We start from the raw sequence: 21,092 nt of genomic DNA on the forward strand, positions 1-21,092 counted from the left end.
TTTTTCAACAAGACTGCATTAATTCCATCATCAGGAATACATAACAACACCTTTTTCCATTTAAAGCATTTTTCTAAGAGTTATATGGAGGGCTAGCTTCTACATATGAAAACTAAACAAACAGGCTGGCAAAATGACAGGTAACAGCACTAATACTAATGTGACGAAAGAAATAAACCTACAAAATCTGTGCCTTCTTTTACCATATTTCATCAACATGAGACACATTCCTTCCCTGTTAAGATTCTCCTTTAAATGAGCACAATTTGGGTAAGTGACACTTTTAAGACTAAACAGTGTTTGGTCCACAGTAGAAGCTTAATAAATGTGGCTTTATTGTTACCTTTCTCCTTTGAATGACCTGTTATTGTATCATATGGATATAATCCTTGTGAAATTGCTAAGAAATGCCTGTAATAGTCAAACTGATTTATAATTTAGCAATTTCTTGGAGTACTTTTGTTCATAAACATACATATTACATAGCATTACAATTTGTATTTTTTATATTTGTGGGGAAAATGGAACTTTCTGACTAGGATTCCCACCTGGCCTTAAGAGCACCCACTGGGTATACAGTAAGAGCCCGCTTGCACATTTATGGGATGTTTACCTGCAACAGAGCAGCTTATCAGTCATGGGAGTGCCAGCCCACGGGAAGGGTGGAGAGGAAACATTCATTCTCTTCTCCCCTCAGTTCTGGTACATAATTGGTTGGACATATGCCAGTTACCAGAAGCCCACCCAAAGAGTTCATCCCAGAGCCAGGGTTGGGGAAGAGTAGCCAGAGAGAGTGGGGAGGAAGCCGTGGTACTCCAGTTCTCCTAGAGGATTAAGTTTGTACTGGGGAGCAGAACCTATTGCTGGCCTGGGGAGAGAATTCAAGCCAGCTGCGAGTACCAAGCTGTCTGTGACTGCCACAGAATAAACGTGGTACATGTCACTTTACCCCCAACGTCATGCCCTTGCCTCGGTGAATTCATAGAGAACTTGCAACAGGCAGACCACCTCATCCCAGAAATACAATATTAGAATCTCTTTTAATTATCTATATGTTGATCACTTCGATGTAATGTAATTTAATATTTGCATAATATAAAATATTATTTTTGGAAAAACTCCTTCAAAGTTCACTTTCAGGTGTAAGTTACTGTTTCTTCATCAGTGTTTCAAAACCTGATTGGGACATGTACACCTTTGATAGTCTCATAAAATTACAGACTTTTTCCCCAGGAAAAATATGCATTAATAAAATAAATATATAATAATTTATTATACAATTTCAAGGCAAATCCTTTAAGATAAAGGATTCCTGTTCTAGGCCATTTGAGAACATGACTCATATTCTTATTTACAAGTTCCCATTACAATTAACTTCATATTTTCATTGCTCCTTATCTATGAATGTGGAATAATAAACTTTAAATTTAAGCACTTACTCTTAGCCACTATTCTAGTGTTCTGTTAATATTGACTCTCGTAATCCTTATTTAAAACCCTTTGAAATTGGTATGATTGTTGCACTACAATAAACTTTCCAACAGAAAGATACTGAAAATATTACCCAAACTCACAATTACTAAGTGGCAAAATCAAGATTTTAATTCAGATACTCTAGATTAGGGGTCAGCAAACTTTTGTAAAGGATCAGATAGTAAACTTGTTAAGTTTTATGGGCCAAAAGGCAAAATCAAGGATATTATGAAAGTGTGTCCTTTGTGCAATCCTTGCCCCTTCAGCAGCCCTCTAGATGTTGGGAAGTCCCTATGGTAGCTATACAGTTCTGAGGCCCCTCTCTGTCATACACAGTCTGCTGAGCTCACAAACTGGCAGCCCCTGCCATTGCACCGGGTCAGCCAAAGGGCAACCCCACCTATGGCAGATACAAGTGCAAAGCACAGAGGCTTCTCCCTGCATGCTCAGCCCACTGATGCTGAGAGTGGAGACAGGCACTGCAAGCAGGAAGCAGGAAAGACCTCTTTCTTCCCGACAGGCAACAGCACCATTCCCCTGCAACACCCGACATTGCTGCAGGGACTGAGCAGGTCCAGAGAGTAGAACTTCTGGGCACTACAGGATGACACCTACAGATATGAAACGTCAAAGGAACTTGGTTCAAACCAAAATTCCACAAACACCAGAAAGAGGGCCAAGTAAAACTGAACTCATCAATCTTCCTAAACAATCTTCAAAACAAATATCATAAACATGCTCATGGAGCTACAGAAAAATATTCAAGACCTCAGGGAGGAATTCAAGAAAGAGATAGAAACTGAAAAATACACTATCCAAAATGAAACATACAATGGAGGGATTTAAAAGCAGATTAGATGAAGTACAGGAGATGGTAAATGAAACAGAAACTAGAGAACAGGAATACAAAGTAACTGAAGCACAGAGAGAAAAAAGGATCTCTAAGAATGAAAGAATAATAAGAGAACTGTGCAAACCAATCCAAACGGAACAATATTCGCATTATAGGAATACCAGAAGAACAAGACAGAGAAAAAGGGATAGAAAGTGTCTTTGAGGAGGTAACTGCTGAAAACTTCCCCAAGTTGGGGAAGAACACAGTCTCTCAGGCCATGGAGGTGCAGATCTCCCAATACAAGGGACCTAAGGAAGAACACACCAAGACATATAATAATTAAAATGGCAAAGATCAAAGATAGAAACAGAGTATTAAAAGCAGCCAGAGAGAAAAAAAAAAGATCACATACAAAGGAAAATCAATCAGGCTATGATCAGAGTTCTCAGCAGAAACCTTACAGGCCAGAAGGGAGTGGCATGATATATTTAATGCAATGAAACAGAAGGGCCTCAAAGCAAGAATACTCTACAAAGCAAGATTATCACTTAAATCTGAAGGAGCCATTACACAGTTTCCAGATAAGCAAAAGTTGAGAGAATTAACCTACCACTAACTATATTTATAGTGTACTTTGGAGGGACTGCTATAGATGTAAGTGTTCCTAAGGCTAAATAGCTGTCACCCAAGAAAATAAAACCACAGTAAAGAATGTAGACTAATTAATTACTAAGCAAATGCAAAATTAAAACAATTACCCACAAAGTCAGTCAAGAGATAGACAAAGAGTACAAAATATAATACCTAGTATACAAAGAATGAAGGAGGAAGAAAAGGGAGGAAAAAAACAAAAAAGAACCTTTAGATTGTGTTTGTAAGAGCATACTGAGTTAAATTAGACTGTTAGATAGTAAAGAAGCTATCCTTTAACTTTTGATAACTATGAATCTAAAGTCTGCAATGGCAATAAGTAAACATCTATTGATAATGACCCTAAATATAAATGGACTGAGTACACCAGTCAAAAGACATAGAGTTACTGAATGGCTAAAAAACCAAGACCTGTCTATATGCTGCCTACAAAAAAATCACTTCGCACCCAAAGACATACACAGACTAAAAGTGAAGGGATGGAAAGAGAAATATCATGCAAATAATAGGGAGAAAAAGCAGAAGTTGCTGTACTTATATGAGACAAAGTAGACTTCAAAACAAAGAAAGTAACAAGAGACAAAGAAAGACATTACATGATGACAAGGGGATCAGTCCAACAAGAGGATATAGCCATTATAAATATCTATGCACCCAACTTGGAGCACCTACATATGTGAAACAAATACCAACAGAATTAAAGGGGGAAATAGAAAGCAATGCAGTGCACATGGAACATTTTCAAGAACAGATCATATACTAGGCCACAAAAACAGCCTCAGTAAATTTAAAAAGATTGAAATTGTACCAAGTAGCTTCTCAGACAACAAAGGTATGAAACTAGAAATAAATTATGCAAAGAAAACAAAAAAGCCCATAAACACATGGAGGCTTAACAACATGCTCCTAAACAATTAATGGATCAATGACCAAATAAATCGAGATCAAGCAATATATGGAGACAAATGACAACAATAACTCAACACCGCAAAAATCTGTGGGACACAGTGAAGGCAATGCTAAGAGGGAAGTATATTCCAATACAGGCTTACCTCAGAAAGAACAATCCCATATGAACAGTCTGAACTCAAAATTAATGAAACTAGAAAAAGAAGAAAACCTGAGGCCAAAAGTCAGCAGAAGGAGGGACATAATAAAGATTAGAGCAGAAATAAATAAAATCGAGAAGAATAAAGTAACAGAAAGAATCAATGAAAGCAGGAGCTGGTTCTTTGAGAAAATTAACAAAATTAATAAACCCCTAGCTAGACTTACCAAGAAAAAAAGAGAACCTACACACATAAACAGAATCAGAAATGAAAAAGGAAAAATTACTACAGACACTACAGAAATACAAAGAATTATGAGAGAATACTATGAAAAATTATATGCTAACAAACTGGATAACCTAGAAGAAATGGACAACTTCCTAGAAAAATACAACCTTCCAGAAAGAAACAGAAAATCTGAACAGAAATGAAATTGAATTGGTAATAAAAAAACTACCTAAGAACAAAATTCCTTGGACCAGATGGCGTCACTCCTGAATTTTATCAAACATTTAGTGAAGACCTAATACCTATCCTCCTTAAAGTTTTCCAAAAAGTGGAAGAGGAGGGAATACTTCTAAACTCATTCTATGAGGACAGCTTCACTCTAATACCAAGCCAGACAAACACAACACAAAAAAAGAAAATTACAGACCAATATCCCTGATGAACATACATGCAAAAATACTCAACAAAATATTAGCAAACCGAATTCAAAAATATATCTAAAAGATCATCCATCATGATCAAGTAGGATTTATTCCAGGGATGCAAGGATGGTACAATATTAGAAAATCCATGAATATCATCCACCACATCAACAAAAAGGAGGACAAAAACCACATGATCATCTCCACAGATGCTGAAAAAGCATTCGACAAAATTCAACATCCATTCATGATAAAAACTCTCAACAAAATGGGTATAGAGGGTAACTACCTCAACATAATAAAGGCCATATATATATGACAAACCCACAGCCAACATCATACTTAACAGCAAGAAGCTGAAAGCTTTTCCTTTAAGATGGGGAACAAGACAAAGATGCCTACTATCCCCACTTTTATTCAACATACTACTGGAGGTCCTAGCCAAAGCAATCAGACAACTCAAAGAAATAAAAGACATCCAGATTGGTAAAGAAGAAGTTAAAACTGTCACTGTTTGCAGATGACATAATATTGTACATAAAAAACCCTAAAGGATCCACCCTAAAACTACTAGAATAACTGAATTCAGCAGTGTTGCAGGATACAAAATCAACACAAAGAAATCTGTTGCCTTCCTATATACTAATGATGAACTAGCAGAAAAAGAAATCAGGAAAACAATTTCATTTACAGTTGCATCAAGAAGAATAAAACACCTTGGATTAAACCTAACCAAGGAAGTTAAAGACCTATACCCTGAAAACTACAAGACACTCATGAGAGAAATTTAAAAAGTCACCAATAAATGGAAATACATCCCATGCTCATGGATAGGAAGAGTTAATATTGTCAAAATGGCCATACTGCCTAAAGCAATCTACAGATTCAATGCTATCCCTATCAAAATACCAATGGCATTCACTAGAATTCATATGGAACCACAATAGACCCTGAATAGCCAAAGCAATCCTGAGAAGGAAGAGTAAAGCTGGGGGGGATTATGCTTCCCAACTTCAAGCTCTACTACAAAGCCACAGTAATCAAGACAATTTGGTACTGGCACAAAAACAGACCCATAGATCAATGGAACAGATTAGAGAGCCCAGATATAAACCCAAGCATATATGGTCAATTAACATGCAATAAAGGAGCCATGCATATACAATGGAGAAATGACAGCCTCTTCAAAAACTGGTGTTGGCAAAACTGGACAGCTACATGCAAGAGAATGAAACTGGATTACTGTCTAACTCCATACACAAAAGTAAACTTGAAATGGATCAAAGACCTGAATGTAAGTTATGGAACTATAAAACTCTTACAAGAAAACATAGGCAAAAATCTCTTGAATCATAGGCACCTTTTTCTTGAACACATCTCATTGTGCAAGGGAAACAAAAGCAAAAATGAACAAATGGGACTGTATCAAATTAAAAAGCTTCTGTACAGCAAAGGACACCATCAGTAGTCAAAAAGACATCCTACAGTATGGGAGAATATATGACATATCCAACAAATGGTTAACACACAAAATATATAAAGAACTCACACACCTCAACATCTAAAAAACAAATAACCTGATTAAAATATAGGTGGAGGATATGAGCAGACACTTCTCCAAAGAAGAAATTCAGATGGCCAATAGACACAAGAAAAGATGCTCCATATCACTAATCATCAGGGAAATGCAAATTAAAATCACAATGAGATATCACCTCACACCTGTTAGGATGGCCAACATCCAGAAGGCAAGCAACAACAAATGCTGGTGAGAATGCAGACAAAGGGGAATCCTTCTACACTGCTGGTGGGAATGTAAACTAGTTCAACCATTGCAGAAAGCAATATGGAGATTCCTCAAAAAACAAAATAGAAATACCATTTGACCCAGGAAGTTCACTCTTAGGAATTTACCCAAAGAAAACAAGATCCCAGATTCAAAAAGACATATGCACCCCTATGTTTCACAGTACTATTTACAGTAGCCAAGATATGGTAGCAACCTAAGTGTCCATTAGTAGATGAATGGATAAAGAAAATGTGGTACATTACACAATGGAATATTATTCAGCCATAAGAAGAAAACAAATCCTACCATTTGCAACAACATGGATGGAGTTAGAGGGTATTATGCTCAGTGAAATAAGCCAGGCGGAGAAAGACAAGTTCCAAATGATTTCCCTCATTTGTGTAGTATAACTGTGAAGAAAAACTGAAGGAACAAAACGGTAGCAGACTCACAGACTCTAGCAGGAACTAGCAGTTACCAAAGGGGAGGGGTGGGAGAGGGTGAGTGGGAGGGAGGGAGAAGGGGATTGAGGGGCATTATGATTGGCACACATGGTGTGTGTGTGGAGTCACAAGGAAGACAGGGTAGCACAGAGAAGACAAGTAGTGACTCTGTGGCATCTTACTATGATGATGGACAGTGACTGCAATTGGGGGTGTGTGGAGGACTTGATAATATGGGTGACTGTAGCAACCACAGTGTTTTTCATGTGAAACCTTTATAAGAGTGTATAACAAGGATACCTATAAAAAGAACTTTAAAAAAAAAAAAGAAAATGCCTATACAAAAAGAGCATAACGTGGAGGTGTTTCAAAGTGGTTTTATGAAAATTAATTGTAGGAAGGGCATTTGATGAGGAACTGGGAAAGAAAGAGATGTATCCTCATGGTTCCATCATTAAACGGGAGGAGAAGTCCTAGAAACCAAGTAAATGGGTAAGTCACTATTTGGCAAGACATGTCTGATATCTTCTTATTAAGTTATTCTATATCCTGAAACACAAAAATGCATTTCATAAGGAAAAAACTCAAAATAACCTCCAGCTTGTCTTTTTTGCCCCTCTCATGGTTCTTCTTTTGGAATACAGCAAAACTTGGAAAGAAAAGGGACTCATGACATACCTCAAGGCCTTTTTTGGAGCCCAGACAGGCTATATAAGAGGACATTCTTCATCATTAGCAAGTCTCCATCATCCATATTAAACATACCCAGATGGAAGTATGAGGAAAAAACCAGATACTGATGACCCTTCCCTGTATCACAAGGAAAAGTTAGGTTCACTGAAGCCTGATATTGGAATCTGTTTCTATGTTCACAGCTATTTCCTGTCAACAGAGCCTATGAAAATGCTGTGGATTTGTAGTAGGCGTCTTGCTGCCACAGAACTTCCAAGAGAATCTCAGGAGAAAGGAATCCTATTTTTGGAGCCTCAGTATCATGTCCTCCTTGGACCCTGCCTTGGGGACAATTCCAGCTCTACATTTGCCAAAATAAACACGGGGCTATGCTTCTTCAGTTGGAACCTTCATTCTAGGTCTCAAATATTCAACTTCCCTTTGACAGCCATATTTGTGTAACTAGTATTTTTTTTGCAGTATAAGGTAAAATGACAGAGGCAGTAAAAGAAAACCCAATATAACGAATTTCAAGAAACTATGCAACTTACAATTGGCTCCAGAGTAGGGTACACTTAATGTACTGCATACCTACTGTGTATTTAGCACTAGGCTGGACAATGGATAAAGGTGCACTGATGAGGGCAACAGAGGCAAAAGGCCTCTGCGGTTAACTAGGGCATCAGAATCTGACAGGCACAGATTGATTCACACAGGGATCTGGTCCACAGATTCCTCAGCTCCAGACATGCAAAAATTAAGCTCTACCATCCTACACTAGGCCAATTTTGATCAGTCTCCACTAGGTCACAATAGCCCTGTCACAGGGTCAGTTGGTCGCAGTATAACACACCTCACAGTCACAGCTGACTGAGGTCATAAAAGGGCCCCGCCCCACTCCCAGTTTCAGGAGACTAATCGAGGCCAGTTAGGGCGTGCCAACCGCGCACACACCCTGGCCCCTTCGCACAGACCCTGGCCCGGTGACACACACTCTCTAATCACATCCCACACTGACGCAGTCTACACAATCGCACGCACACTCACTATCCTCAGCAGGTGGCTCACACAGGGCTGAGGCTCCGGCCTCCATCTGCCCCACCTACGCCCGGGAACCTCTGGGCACCCAGCAGTGAGCTCCTTCCCGCACCCAGACCTGGGTCACCTCACCTCACCGCACGCAAAACCATGATCGCAAGGCTGGCGGAAAACGAAGAGAGGTCGTAGTTAGGTTCCTCTGGGTCTGCGAGAAACGTAATGTATGCCAGAAAAGCGCCGACTCCGACACAAGCACACCCGCGCGCCGGGTGTCGGGGCCGCGCCGCTGCTAGCGGGTCGCCCCGTAGACTCCTGGGAGCTCCAGCCCACGCGGAGTGCGCAGGCGCAGACGACTGAGCCTTGGCCGTGGGTGAGGTTGGCGGGTCCTAGGAGCTTCGGAGGAGCGGGCGGGAGCCCGAAGCTCGGGCTTGGGAGGGCAGACTAGGGAGCGGGACCCGGTGAGGAGGCCAGGGAGGAAACTGGGAACCCACGCTGGGCCTGGCCATTCTGAGGAAGGAGCGGAACCGAGCCCGCGGTAACCAGACACTTAGGTCCGTGCGAGCGGGGCCTCGGGCGCGGTCCGTGGGCGTGACACAGAGGGTGATAATCGGGCGTGACCTGGAGCGAGCTCCGCGAGGGGAGATTTTGTCTGTTTTGACACCGAGGAAGCTCCATCGCAGGGGCGTCTAGCAGCGGGCGCTGTGTGTGTGCGCGCGCGCGTACGTGTGCACCGTATGGAGGCGGCCTCCTGTGCCCAGCCTGCTGTTTGAGTGCGTGCGATTCAGAGATGTTGCGGCCGATTGTGCGTGAAAGGTGGACGGAGTCGTGTTGCTGCGTGAGATTTCCTCTGTACGTGTTTGTTTTTAGATTAGGTATGAGTCGTGTTTGAGACTGTAGGTGACTATGGAGAATCGAAAGTGATTTGTGATGTGATTCTGTTACTTTGCCTGGACTTAATTATGTACTGTGCTGTCTCAGGTTGTGGATATACGGGTGCGATGGGCTGGTGGTTTTCTGAAGTTCGATTGAATGTAACTTCATGCGTTTGTAACCTACTGCTATTATTTGTAATGGTTTTGTGATTGAGCAACTCTGTATGATCACTATCTAGTTGGGTATGTAAGATTTATCTAAATAGTGGTCACTAAACTTGCCTCCAAAATTGTGACTCAGCAGCAATTAACAAACAAAATAGAGGTATAAATATTGGAAAGAAAGAGGTAACATTTCATAATTCCCAGATCGTAAGATTTATCACAGGGAAACGCTATAGGAACTAAAACCAATGTGTTGAAATGACCAGTGTTCCATGAGCAGTAGTATGCAGGAAAAAAACAATTTTTACCCATAGCTATCACTTTCAACACTGACATATGAGTGAGGTTTCCTGTTCTGGAAGAAATCTGTAGCAGAGTCAATAGCTTCTTCAGGCATCCAAGATAATAAAACAGTATTTGGTATACTTTAATCACAAGGCCTGTCTCATTTTAATAATTAAATATTATTTTGCTAATTAAAGTATTCACTGTAGAAGTCAGTACTTTAGACTTCATTTAGCAAAATATTATACTCTCTGGAAGTCTACAGAGGGGAAAGATAATTTCTATTTCCATATCTGTACTATGAAAATATGTTATTCAATAGTTAATAGTTAAATTAGCTATCAGTAAATAAATAAGTTAATTTTCAATAATAAACTATGCTTATTAAATAGTGTGATACAGGTGAATCAATAAAGATATTATGTAGAGAAATTAAATAGAAAGTCCAGACATTCTCAAGTATATATGGATATGTAATATGTGATACAGATGGCATTTCACATCAGTTCACAAAATATGTGTTATATAATGCATAGTACTGCTAAACAACAAAACATACAGGGAAAAAATTTCACAAGGCAAAACACTTTACTAGTCATATAAGCAAGTAAGAAAAGTTATTTGCAACTTAAAGAGTTAATTTACTAAATTAAAAAAAGATAATGGCAACCAATTAGGAAATTACAACATGAGGAAAATAGACACACTATAAGAAGATGCCATTATAGAAAAGGAGCTTATTCTCACATGTAATAAGACATGTAAATTAGAACTACAAAATATAACAGATTAAACAGATATTATGATATAATAAATAAACAGACATTAAAAAGTTATCGTCCAAAAAAAAAAAAAAGTTATGTCAACTGCATTCACCAGCATATGGGGAGGTATTCTCATGCACTGCTGGTGACAGTGGAAAGTCTATGAAGGACAATTTGGAAATATATGGTAAACCTGTATTCCATGGGAGATGGACAGTAAAGCTGCAGAGAGAAAAGCAAAATCTTCCTTCTCTCCAAGCTACAACAGATTCCCCAGAATCCATTCTACCTCACCAAGAGACTAGGTTTCTGGTGGTATTGATGAGAGAGCAAGGTTTGTCTGATTTCCCATTAACCTCCATCCTGGATTTGTGTGGGGCACAAAGAACGGGCAGGTGCTGAAACAGTGAAAATTGATGTACATTTAAATGCAGACTTATTCTGAGGGATCAAAATAAATATGGTTTCACATGGCTATTTGTATCCTCCCATCTCTGCCTTCTCAGGACTCTTCCCTTTTCCAAAGAGGAGCTCAAAAGAGAAGGTTCATTTTTTGCAAATCTCAAAGCCATGCCTCAGGTGAGATGATGTTTCCTCTCTTTATGAAATACCTTTTCAGGTTACGTGAACATTTGTTTCCCTGTCCTTAAGTTTCCTGGATATTCCATGAAACTGGTCTTCAATAGGGCAAGCAAATGATGTAGGTGCAAACTTTAAGAGTGCTCTCAGAGCTTTGTGTCCTAAATTTTGCACCCTGGTTGCCTCACCCTAATCGCAGTCTTGTTCCCTGCTTATCTTACTCCAAGATAAATTTAAGCCTTCCCCAAGTGCACTTCATAGATGTAGCCAATATTTGCATATTGATTAGGTCTATCATCATCATCTCCTTTCTCAGCCTTCTCACAAAAGTACTGATAGAATAGAAATGTATTGTCTTAATTTTAAATGGGATCATATTACTTGAATGAATCTATCTTGTCTAGACACTGATTTGAGATCTAAGTTTTGAGGAGTTGAGGAGCAGACATGGACAAGCCTTAAATCATCTCCACCAATGTAGGTTTTGCAATGGTATGATGAGAGGTAGAACTAGTAACTCACATTATTTAGTTTGTGGTAAGATGTCCCATTTTTGAGGTTTTCAGGATACAGATTTGCTTGCAAGCTTATACAGAAAGCTGACATTTTGCATTTCTCCTCTCTGATCTTCCTGTGTATTTTGTCTGTATCTGCCAGCATTTCCTACAAACCTGTTCTACCATGAAAACCTTTCTAGTATTTCAACACTGTTACAGATTTAGTCTGATCTTTTTAATTTCTTCTACTTTTTTATATGTGGGTGCAGGAGAAGGAAATTCATATGTTAGTCCACTCTTGAAATAGTCTACTCTTGAATCAAAGGTGGTACTTTATCCTGTTTTCATATCTGTCTTTCAGAAAATTCTACTTCATTACCTATCTTTCAAATACTGGGTTTCCCCCATGCTAATTGGTTCTTCTCACCATCTTTTTCTCTATGTACAGTAGATTCACTCTAAAGGTTATACTGATCAGATTCTAGTGACTCTCAAATTCCTCTCTCCATCCAAGACCTCCATCCAGAGTGTCAGAACCATATATACAACCTGCAACAGCTGTCACTATCTATATGTTCCATAGACACTTCAAGTTCATTTCCAAGGTTTACCTTATTACCTCATTTGGTCCATCTTATTTTTTCCATTTCCAGTTCTAGTCCCAGCACCCACCCAGATATGCAGATAATCCTAGAGCTAGGCCTTTTTGCCAATCTACAAACCAATTTATGATAAATTCTTTTGCAACTTATGTAGCACCAGTTGTCCCCATCTAGATCACTAATACCACCTTAATGTAGGAGGCATCTCTAACAGTGGTTACTTAATTGTCTTCCCCGCCTACCACAGCTCAAGCCTTCTCTAGTCTTCAAGAGTATTTCCTCTAAGTACAAATTTTATCACATAATACATGTGCTGACTTAACATTTCTTGATGTTCTTTATACTCCATAAAGCAGCAGACTGAAAATAGAGTATGCATTACCGTGAAATGCACAAGACAATATATTGAAAGGGAGGAAAATACTAACAGTTTACAATTCAAGAGGAGTAATCATTAACAATGTGGACTGCCATTAATACCGACTAATGCTTTATAAATTAATACAAATATGTTGGGAGTGTGCTAAGTACATATTTAATAGCACTACCCTGTAGGAAAAAGATCCAGTATTATTCCATAAACATACCTTTTGCCTACCTCCATATACCTTTTTGTTCTTAAAGCTTAAAGACTTTTTCCTAACATACTGTGCTTTTTCCTACTTCCTGAATTTACTAACTGGTTCCCTCTCCCCATGTATTTTAAGAGCCGATGCCCTGTATTTCTACAAAACAAATCATTGTGAGTACAAAATTTTTATGTCCTCAATGAAGTTATGGAATACAAAATAAAATTTTTTCAATTTATATCACTTTCCTTTGTACATTATTTCTGTCATTGTATCTGTAATATCTATTGAGTGTATTTGTTTACTTGTATATCTCATAAGAAGTTACCTGTAACTTCTTATGAGGAAGGTCAGGGTTTTGTTAATTTGGTCCACCAACCAACTGCATTCAGGGAAAACAGTATGATCTCATATATTTTTGACATAAGATAATAAGTAAATACAGATGAATGTATTTTCAGTGAAAATTTTCTACAAAATAAGAAAACTAGTCTGGCCACTGAACATAGTCTCCAATATCTAGTTCTTACTAGTTCCAATCACTTTAGGATGAACTAGAGTATGCCCTTACAGGGATCAGTGTCATTCAAGGATGTGACTGTGGACTTCACCCAGGAGGAGTGGCAGCAACTGGAACCGGCCCAGAAGGCCCTTTACAGGGATGTCATGTTGGAAAACTACTGCCACCTCATCTCTGTTGGTAAGGACAAATTGCTTGAATCTTTCAAGGTCATCTCTCTCCTTTCAGAAATTTCTGAAACCTATGGAACTTTGAATTTCAGAGATCAGAGCTGATAAATCCCTTTTTGTTAGTATAAAGTATGATTATGTTCTCATTTGCCTAGTGCAAGATACTAATTTTGGTAAGATATTAATGGGTACTTCCTGTAGCACCTTGACCTGTGTTTTTCTCTTGCTTCAAGAGTCTTGATGCCCAGGCAGCTTAGACCAAGTCTCATTCTTTGTTATCAGGGTTTCATATGACTAAGCCTGAGATGATCCGCAAGTTGGAACAAGGAGAAGAACTATGGACAACAGAGAGAATATTTCCAAGTAAGAAATACCTAGGTAAGTCTATACAGATCAAGTCCAGTAGACTCAGGTTGTTTACACCTTTGACTATTTTTAGGGATTTATTATTTTAATTTGGTAAATATACATAACATAAAATGTACCATCTTCACCATTTTTAAGCATATAATGCACTGACATTAAGTACATTTACATCACTGTGTAAATGTACCATCCATTTCCAGAACCCTTTTCATCTTGCAGAAGTGAAACTCTGTACCCATTAAACAATAATTTCCTATGACCCTCTCCCCATTACCCCTGGCAACTATCATTCTACTTTCTGTCTTTATGAATTTGACTACTCATAGGTACCTCATATAAATAGAATTATATGGTATTGTCCTCTTTGTGACGGGCTTATTTCACATAACGTAATGTCCTTAAGGTTCACCCATGTTACAGTAGATATAAGAATTTCCTTCCTTTGAATAATATTCCACTGCATATATGCTACATTTTGCTTATCCATTCATCCATCAATAAATACTTGGTTACTTCCACCTTTTGGTCACTGTGAATAATTCTGCTGTGAATATGAGTGTACAAATATCTATTTGAGTCTTTGCTTTCAGTTCCTTTTAATATGTACCAAGAAATCGAACTGCTGGATGGTATAGTAATTCTGTTTTGAGGAACGGCCATACTATTTTCCATAGTAGCTTATCATTTTACATTTCCATCGACAGTGTACAAGGGTTACAGTTTCTCCACATACTCACCAACATCTGTTATTTTCTGATTTTTTTTATAGTAGCCATCTTATTACAGAGATACTTAAACGCCGGTGATCTTTGAAATGCCTATACATGACTGACTACCATGCTCTAAAACCTAAAGTTTAGTTTTGAATAACACTCCAAATGTAAGCCCTTTCCGTGTTTGCCATATGTTTATAGCAATATTGACTGCTATAACCTTACCAAGAATTCACTCCATGCTTTGTAGATATAATGTAAATAGAAATTTTAAGTATGAAGTTCTTTGAGTTCTGACAGAAGTATAAACCCGTGTATCTTATACCTCAGCCAACATAAAGGACCCTTCCATTGACCCATTCAGTCCCATTAGGCCTCTTCCAAGACAGTCCCTTCCACTAGGACAAACTTGTCAATATCATTATTTCTACCTGCAGATTTCTACCTGCATAGATTAGGTTTCTCTACCCTAGACCTTTTTCATGTCTGCTTCCTTAAGTCACCTTAATATGTGAGAGATTTATACATGTTTTTGCATAAATAAGTAGTTTGCTTCAATTGCAAAATAGTATCCATTATATGAATATACCAATTTGTTTTTGCATCTCCTGTTGATAGACATTTGAAATGTTCCAGTTTGGGATCTTATGTATAAATCTACTGTGAGCATTCTTTTTATTTATTAAGGTATCATTGATATACACTCTTATGAAGGTTTCACATGAAAAACATTGTGGTTACTACATTCACCCATATTATCAAGTCCCCTCCATACCCCACTGCAGTCACTATCCATCAGTGTAATAAGATGCCACAGAGTCACTACTTCTCTTCTCTGTGCTACACTGTCTTCCCCATGATCCCCCCACACCATGTGTACTAATCATAATACCCGTCAATCCCCTTCTCCCTCCCTCCCCACCCACACTCTACCACCCCTCCCTTTTGGTAACTTCTAGTCCCTTCTTGGAGTCTGTGAGTCTGCTGCTGTTTTGTACCTTCAGTTTTGTTTTGTTGTTACACTCCACAAATGAGGGAAATCATTTGGTGCTTGTTTTTCTCCACCTGGCTTATTTCTCTGAGCATAATACCCTCTAGCTCCATCCATGTTGTGGCAAATGGTAGGATTTATTTTTTTTCTTATGGCTGAATAATATTCCATTGTGTATATATACTACGTCTTCTTTATCCACTCATCTACTGATGGACACTTAGGTTGCTTCCATATCTTGGCTATTGTAAATAGTGTTATGATAAACATAGGGGTGCATATGTCTTTTTGAATCCAAGAACTTGTTTTCTTTGGGTAAATTCCTAGGAGTGGAATTCCTGGGTCAAATTGTATTACTATTTTTAGCTTTTTGAGGAACCTCCATATTGCTTTCCACAATGGTTGAACTAGTTTACAGTCCCACCAGCAGTGTAGGAGGATTCCCCTTTCTCTGCATTCTCACCAGCATTTGTTGTTCCTAGTCTTTTTGATGGTGGCCATCCTAACAATATCTCATTGTGGTTTTAATTTGCATTTCCCTGATGATTAGTGATGTGGAGCATCTTTTCATGTGTCTGTTGGCCATCTGAATTTCTTCTTAGAACTGTCTCTTCATATCCTCTACCCATTTTTTAATCGGGTTATTTGTTTTTGGGTATTGAGGCTTGTGAATTCTTTATATATTTTGGATGTTAAGCCCTTGTCAGATATGTCATTTACAAATATATTCTCCCTACTGTAGGATACCATCTTGTTATACTGATGGCATCCTTTGCTGTACAGAAGCTTTTTAGCTTGATGTAGTCCCATTTGTTCATTTTTGCTTTCGTTTCCCTCCCCGAGGAGATGCATGAAGAAAAAAGTTGCTCACGTTTATATTCAAGAGATTTTTGCCTATGTTGTCTTCTAAGAGTTTTATGGTTTCATGACTTACATTCAGGTCTTTGATCCATTTTGAATTTACTTTTGTGTATGGGGCTAGACAGTAATCCAGTTTCATTCTCTAGCATGTAGCTGTCCAGTTTTGCCAACACCAGTTGTTGAAGAGGCTGTCATTTATCCACTGTATATGCATGGCTCCTTTATCATATATTAATTGACCATATATGCTTGGGTTTATATCTGGACTCTCTAGTCTGTTCCATTGGTCTATGGGTCTGTTTTTGTGCCAGTACCAAATTGTCTTGATCACTGTAGCTTTGTAGTAGAGCTTGAAGTCAGGGAGCATAATTCCCCCACCTTTATTCTTCCTTCTCAGGACTGCTTTGGCTATTCAGGCTCTTTTGTGGTTCCATATGAATTTTAGAACTATTTGCTTTAGTTCGTTGAAGAATGCCGTTCATATTTTGATAGGGATTGTATTGAATCTGTAGATTACTTTAGGCAGGATGGTCATTTTGATGATATTAATTCTTTCTATCCATGAGCATGGGATGCATTTCCATTTATTGGTATCTTCTTTAATTTCTTTCATGAGTGTCTTGTCATTTTCAGGGTATAGATCCTTGTTTAGGTTTAATCCTAGGTATTTTATTCTTTTTGATGCAATTGTGAATGAAATTGTTTTCCTAATTCTCTTTCTGTTAGTTCATCATTAGTATATAGAAATGCAGCAGGTTTCTGAATTCAGTTATTAGTTCTAGTAGCTTTGGGGTAGATTCTTTAGGGTTTTCTATGTACAACATCATGTCATCTGCAAACAGTGACAGTTTAACTTCCTCCTTACCAATCTGGATGCATTTAATCTCTTTGCATTGTCTGATTCCTGTGTCTAGGACCTCCAGAACTATGTTGAATATAAGCGGGGAGAGTGGGCATCCTTGTCTTGTTCCGACCTTAAAGGAAAAGCTTTCAGCTTCTCACTGTTAAGTATGATGTTGGCTGTGGGTTTGTCATATATGGCCTTTATTATGTTGAGGTACTTGCCCTCTATACCCATTTTGTTGAGAGTTTTTATCATGAATGGATGTTGAATTTTGTCAAATGCTTTTTCAGCATCTATGGAGATGATCATGTGGTTTTTGTCCTTTTTGTGGATGTGGTGGATTATGTTGATGGACTTTGAATATTGTACCATCCTTGCATCCCTGGAATAAATCCTACTTGATCTTGATGGATGATCTTTTTGATGTATTTTTTAATTCGATATGTTAATATTTTTTTGAGTATTTTTGCATCTATGTTCACCAGGGATATTGATCTGTAATTCTTTTTTTGTGTGTTATGTTTGTCTGCTTTTGGTATTAGAGTGATGCTGTCCTCATAGAATGAGTTTGGAAGTATTCCCTCCTCTTCTGGGTATTAGGTCTTCCCTATATGTTTGATAAAATTCAGCAGTGAAGCCATGTGATCCAGGTGTTTTGTTCTAAGGGAGTTTTTTGATTAGCAATTCAATTTTATTGCTGGTATTGGTCTACTCAGATTTTCTGTTTCTTCCTGGATCAGCCTTGGAAGGTTGTATTTTTCTAGAAAGTTGTCCATTTCTTCTAGCTTTTCCAGTTTGTTAGCATATAATTTTTCATAGTATTCTCTCATAATTCTTTGTATTTCTGTGGTGTGGGTAGTGATTTTTCCTTTCTCATTTCTGATTCTGTTTATTTGTGTAGACTCTTTTTTTCTTAATAAGTCTGGCTAAGGGCTTATCTATTTTGGTTATTTTCTCAAAGAACCAGGTCCTGCTTCCATTGACACTTTCTGTTGTTTAATTCTTCTTGATTTTGTTTATTTCTGCTCTAATCTTTATTATCCCTCCTTCTACTGACTTTGGGCCTCATTTGTTCTTCTTTTTTTCTAGTTTCATTAATTGTGAGGTTAGACTGTTCATATGGGATTGTTCTTCTTTCCTGAGGTAAGCCTGTATAATAATATACTTTCCTCTGAGCACAGCATTCACTGCATCCTACAGATTTTGCAGTGTTGAGTTATTGTTGTCATTTGTCTCCAAATATCGCTCAGTCTTTGTTTTTATTTGGTCATTGATCCATTGGTTATTTAGGAGCATGTTGTTACCCTCCATGTGTTTGTGGGCTTTTTTGTTTTCTTTGCATAATTTATTTCTAGTTTCATGCCTTTGTGGTCTGAGAAGCTTGTTGGTAGAATTTCAGTCTTTTTGAATTTACTGAGGCTCTTTTTGTGGACTAATATATGATCTATTCTTGAAAATATTCCATGTGCACATGAGAAAAATGTGTATCCTGCTGCTTTTGGGTGGAGTGGTCTGTGGATGCCTTTTAGGTCAATCTGTTCTAATGTATTGTTCAGTGTCCCTATCTCCTTACTTATTTTCTGTCTGGTTGATCTGTCCTTTGCAGTGATCAATGTGGTGAAGTCTCCTAAAATGAATACATTGCCTTCTATTTCCCCCTTTAATTCTGTTAGTATTTGCTTCACATATGTAGGTGCTCCTGTGTTGGGTGCATAGATATTTATAATGGTTATATCCTCTTGTTAGACTGACCCCTTTATCATTATGTAATGCCCTTCTTGTTCTCTTCTTACTTTCTTTGTTTTGAAGTCTGCTTTGTCTGATACAAGTACTGCAACTCCTTTTTTCTCCCTATTAGTTACATGAAATATCTTTTTCCATCCCTTCACTTTTTGTCTGTGTATGTCTTTGGGTTTGAAGTGAGTCTCTTGTAGGCAGCATATAGATGGATCTTGTTTTTTTATCCATGTCTTTTGTTTGGAGCATTCATACCATTTGCATTTAGGGCAATAATTGATAGGTATGTACTTATTGCCATTGCAGGCTTTAGATTTGTGGTTACCAAAGGTTCAAGGGTAACTTCCTTACTAAAAATCTAATTTGACTCACTTTGTATACTATACAAACACAATCTAAATGTTCTTTTTTTCTCCTCCTTTTTCTTCCTCCTCCATTCTTTATATATTAGGTATTATATTTTGTACTCTTTGTCTATTCCTTGACTGACTTTTGGGGTAGTTGATTTGATTTTGCATTTTCTTAGTAATTACTTGGTCTACATTCTTTACTGTGGTTCTAGTTCTTCTGGTGATAACTATTTAGCCTTAGGAACACTTCCATCTACAGCAGTCCCTCTAAAATAAACTGTAGAGATGGTTTGTGTGATGTAAATTCTTTCAGCTTTTGCTTATCTGGAAATTGTTTAATCCCTCCTTCAAATTTAAATGATAATCTTGCCTGGTAGAGTATTCTTGCTTCGAGGCCCTTTTGCTTCATTGCATTAAATATTATCATGTCACTCCCTTCTTGCCTGTAAGGTTTCTGCTGAGAAGTCTGATGGTAATCTGATGGGTTTTCCTTTGAATGTGATCTTTTTTCTCTCTCTGGCTGCTTTTAATACTCTATCTTTATCCTTGATCTTTGCCATTTTAATTATTATATGTCTTGTTGTCTTCCTTGGGTCTCTTTTGTTGGGAGATCTGTGCACCTCCATGGTCTGAGAGACTATCTCCTTTCCCATATTGTAGAAGTTTTCAGGAGTTACCTCCTCAAAGACACTTTCTATCCCTTTTTCTCTCTCTTCTTCTTCTGGTACCCCAAAAATGCAAATATTGTTCCATTTGGATTGGTCACACAATTCTCTCAATATTCTTTCATTCTTAGAGATCCTTTTTTCTCTCTGTGCCTCAATTTCTTTGTATTCCTGTTCTCTAATTTCTATTTCATTTACCATCTCTTCTACTTCATCTAATCTGCTTTTAAATCCTTCCATTGTATGTTTCATTCAGATACTGTATTTTTGAACATTTGTATCTCATTCCTGAATTCCTCCCTGAGTTCTTGAATATTTCTTTGTGGCTCCATGAGCATGTTTATGATTTTTATTTTTAAATCTCTTTCAGTAAGATTGATGAGTTCAGTTTCACTTGGTCCTCTTTCTGGTGTTTGTAGGGTTTTGGTTTGAAGCAAGTTCCTTGTAGATGGTGCCCTTTAGTGCTCAGAAGCTCTACTCTCTGGAGCTTCTCAGTCCCTGGAGCAGTGGCGGGGGTTGCAGGGGAGCAGTGCTGGTGCCTGTCGGGAGGAAAGAGGTCTTTCCTGCTTCCTGCTGCAGTGCCTGTCTCCATTCCCAGGGCCAGTGGGCTGAGCAGCAGGGAGAAGCCTCTATGCTTTGCACTTGTACCTGTGTAGGCAGGGTTGCCCTTTGGCTGGCCTGGTGCAATGGTGGGATCTGCCAGTTTGTGAGTTGGTGCCGGCCAGGAGGAAGGTGCAGCAGGCTGCATATCACAGTGGGGGACCTCACCATTGCATAGCCAGCCAGGGGGATGGAATGCCTTAAGCTACTGAAAGTTCCCAACCTGCTGGGCAGAGTGCACCTCGACAATTTTGTCCACCTGTCCTTTCTCCTAAGAAGTGAGCTTTGTGCAATCCTTGCCCCTTGAGCAGCCCTCTCACTGTTAGGAAGTCTCTCAGACTG

The 21,092-nt window shown here is 38.4% G+C and overlaps 2 protein-coding genes across 8 annotated transcripts in view; one reads left to right on the forward strand and one right to left on the reverse strand.

Annotated features, from left to right (window-relative positions):
* Window positions 1-8,889, reverse strand: part of ZNF529 (zinc finger protein 529) — an 82,598-nt gene extending 73,709 nt beyond the window's left edge. Inside the window, exon 1 of one of the 2 annotated variants that reach the window (XM_036885769.2) lies at window positions 8,733-8,889. In XM_036885769.2, the coding sequence (XP_036741664.2) occupies window positions 8,733-8,752 (20 nt within the window). In that variant the 5' untranslated portion in view covers window positions 8,753-8,889. The remainder of the gene's footprint in view (window positions 1-8,732) is intronic. The other variant, XM_036885772.2, reaches the window with a different exon arrangement.
* A 38-nt stretch (window positions 8,890-8,927) lies between these two features.
* ZNF382 (zinc finger protein 382) overlaps window positions 8,928-21,092 on the forward strand; it is a 28,899-nt gene continuing 16,734 nt past the window's right edge. Inside the window, exons 1-4 of one of the 6 annotated variants that reach the window (XM_036885746.2) lie at window positions 8,928-8,970; window positions 11,193-11,265; window positions 13,507-13,633; window positions 13,906-14,001. In XM_036885746.2, the coding sequence (XP_036741641.1) occupies window positions 11,257-11,265; window positions 13,507-13,633; window positions 13,906-14,001 (232 nt within the window). In that variant the 5' untranslated portion in view covers window positions 8,928-8,970; window positions 11,193-11,256. The other 5 variants (XM_036885747.2, XM_036885744.2, XM_036885743.2 and 2 more) reach the window with 5 other exon arrangements.

Source organism: Manis pentadactyla, chromosome 15, assembly GCF_030020395.1.
Source record: "Manis pentadactyla isolate mManPen7 chromosome 15, mManPen7.hap1, whole genome shotgun sequence".
Classification (NCBI taxonomy): Eukaryota; Metazoa; Chordata; class Mammalia; order Pholidota; family Manidae; genus Manis; species Manis pentadactyla.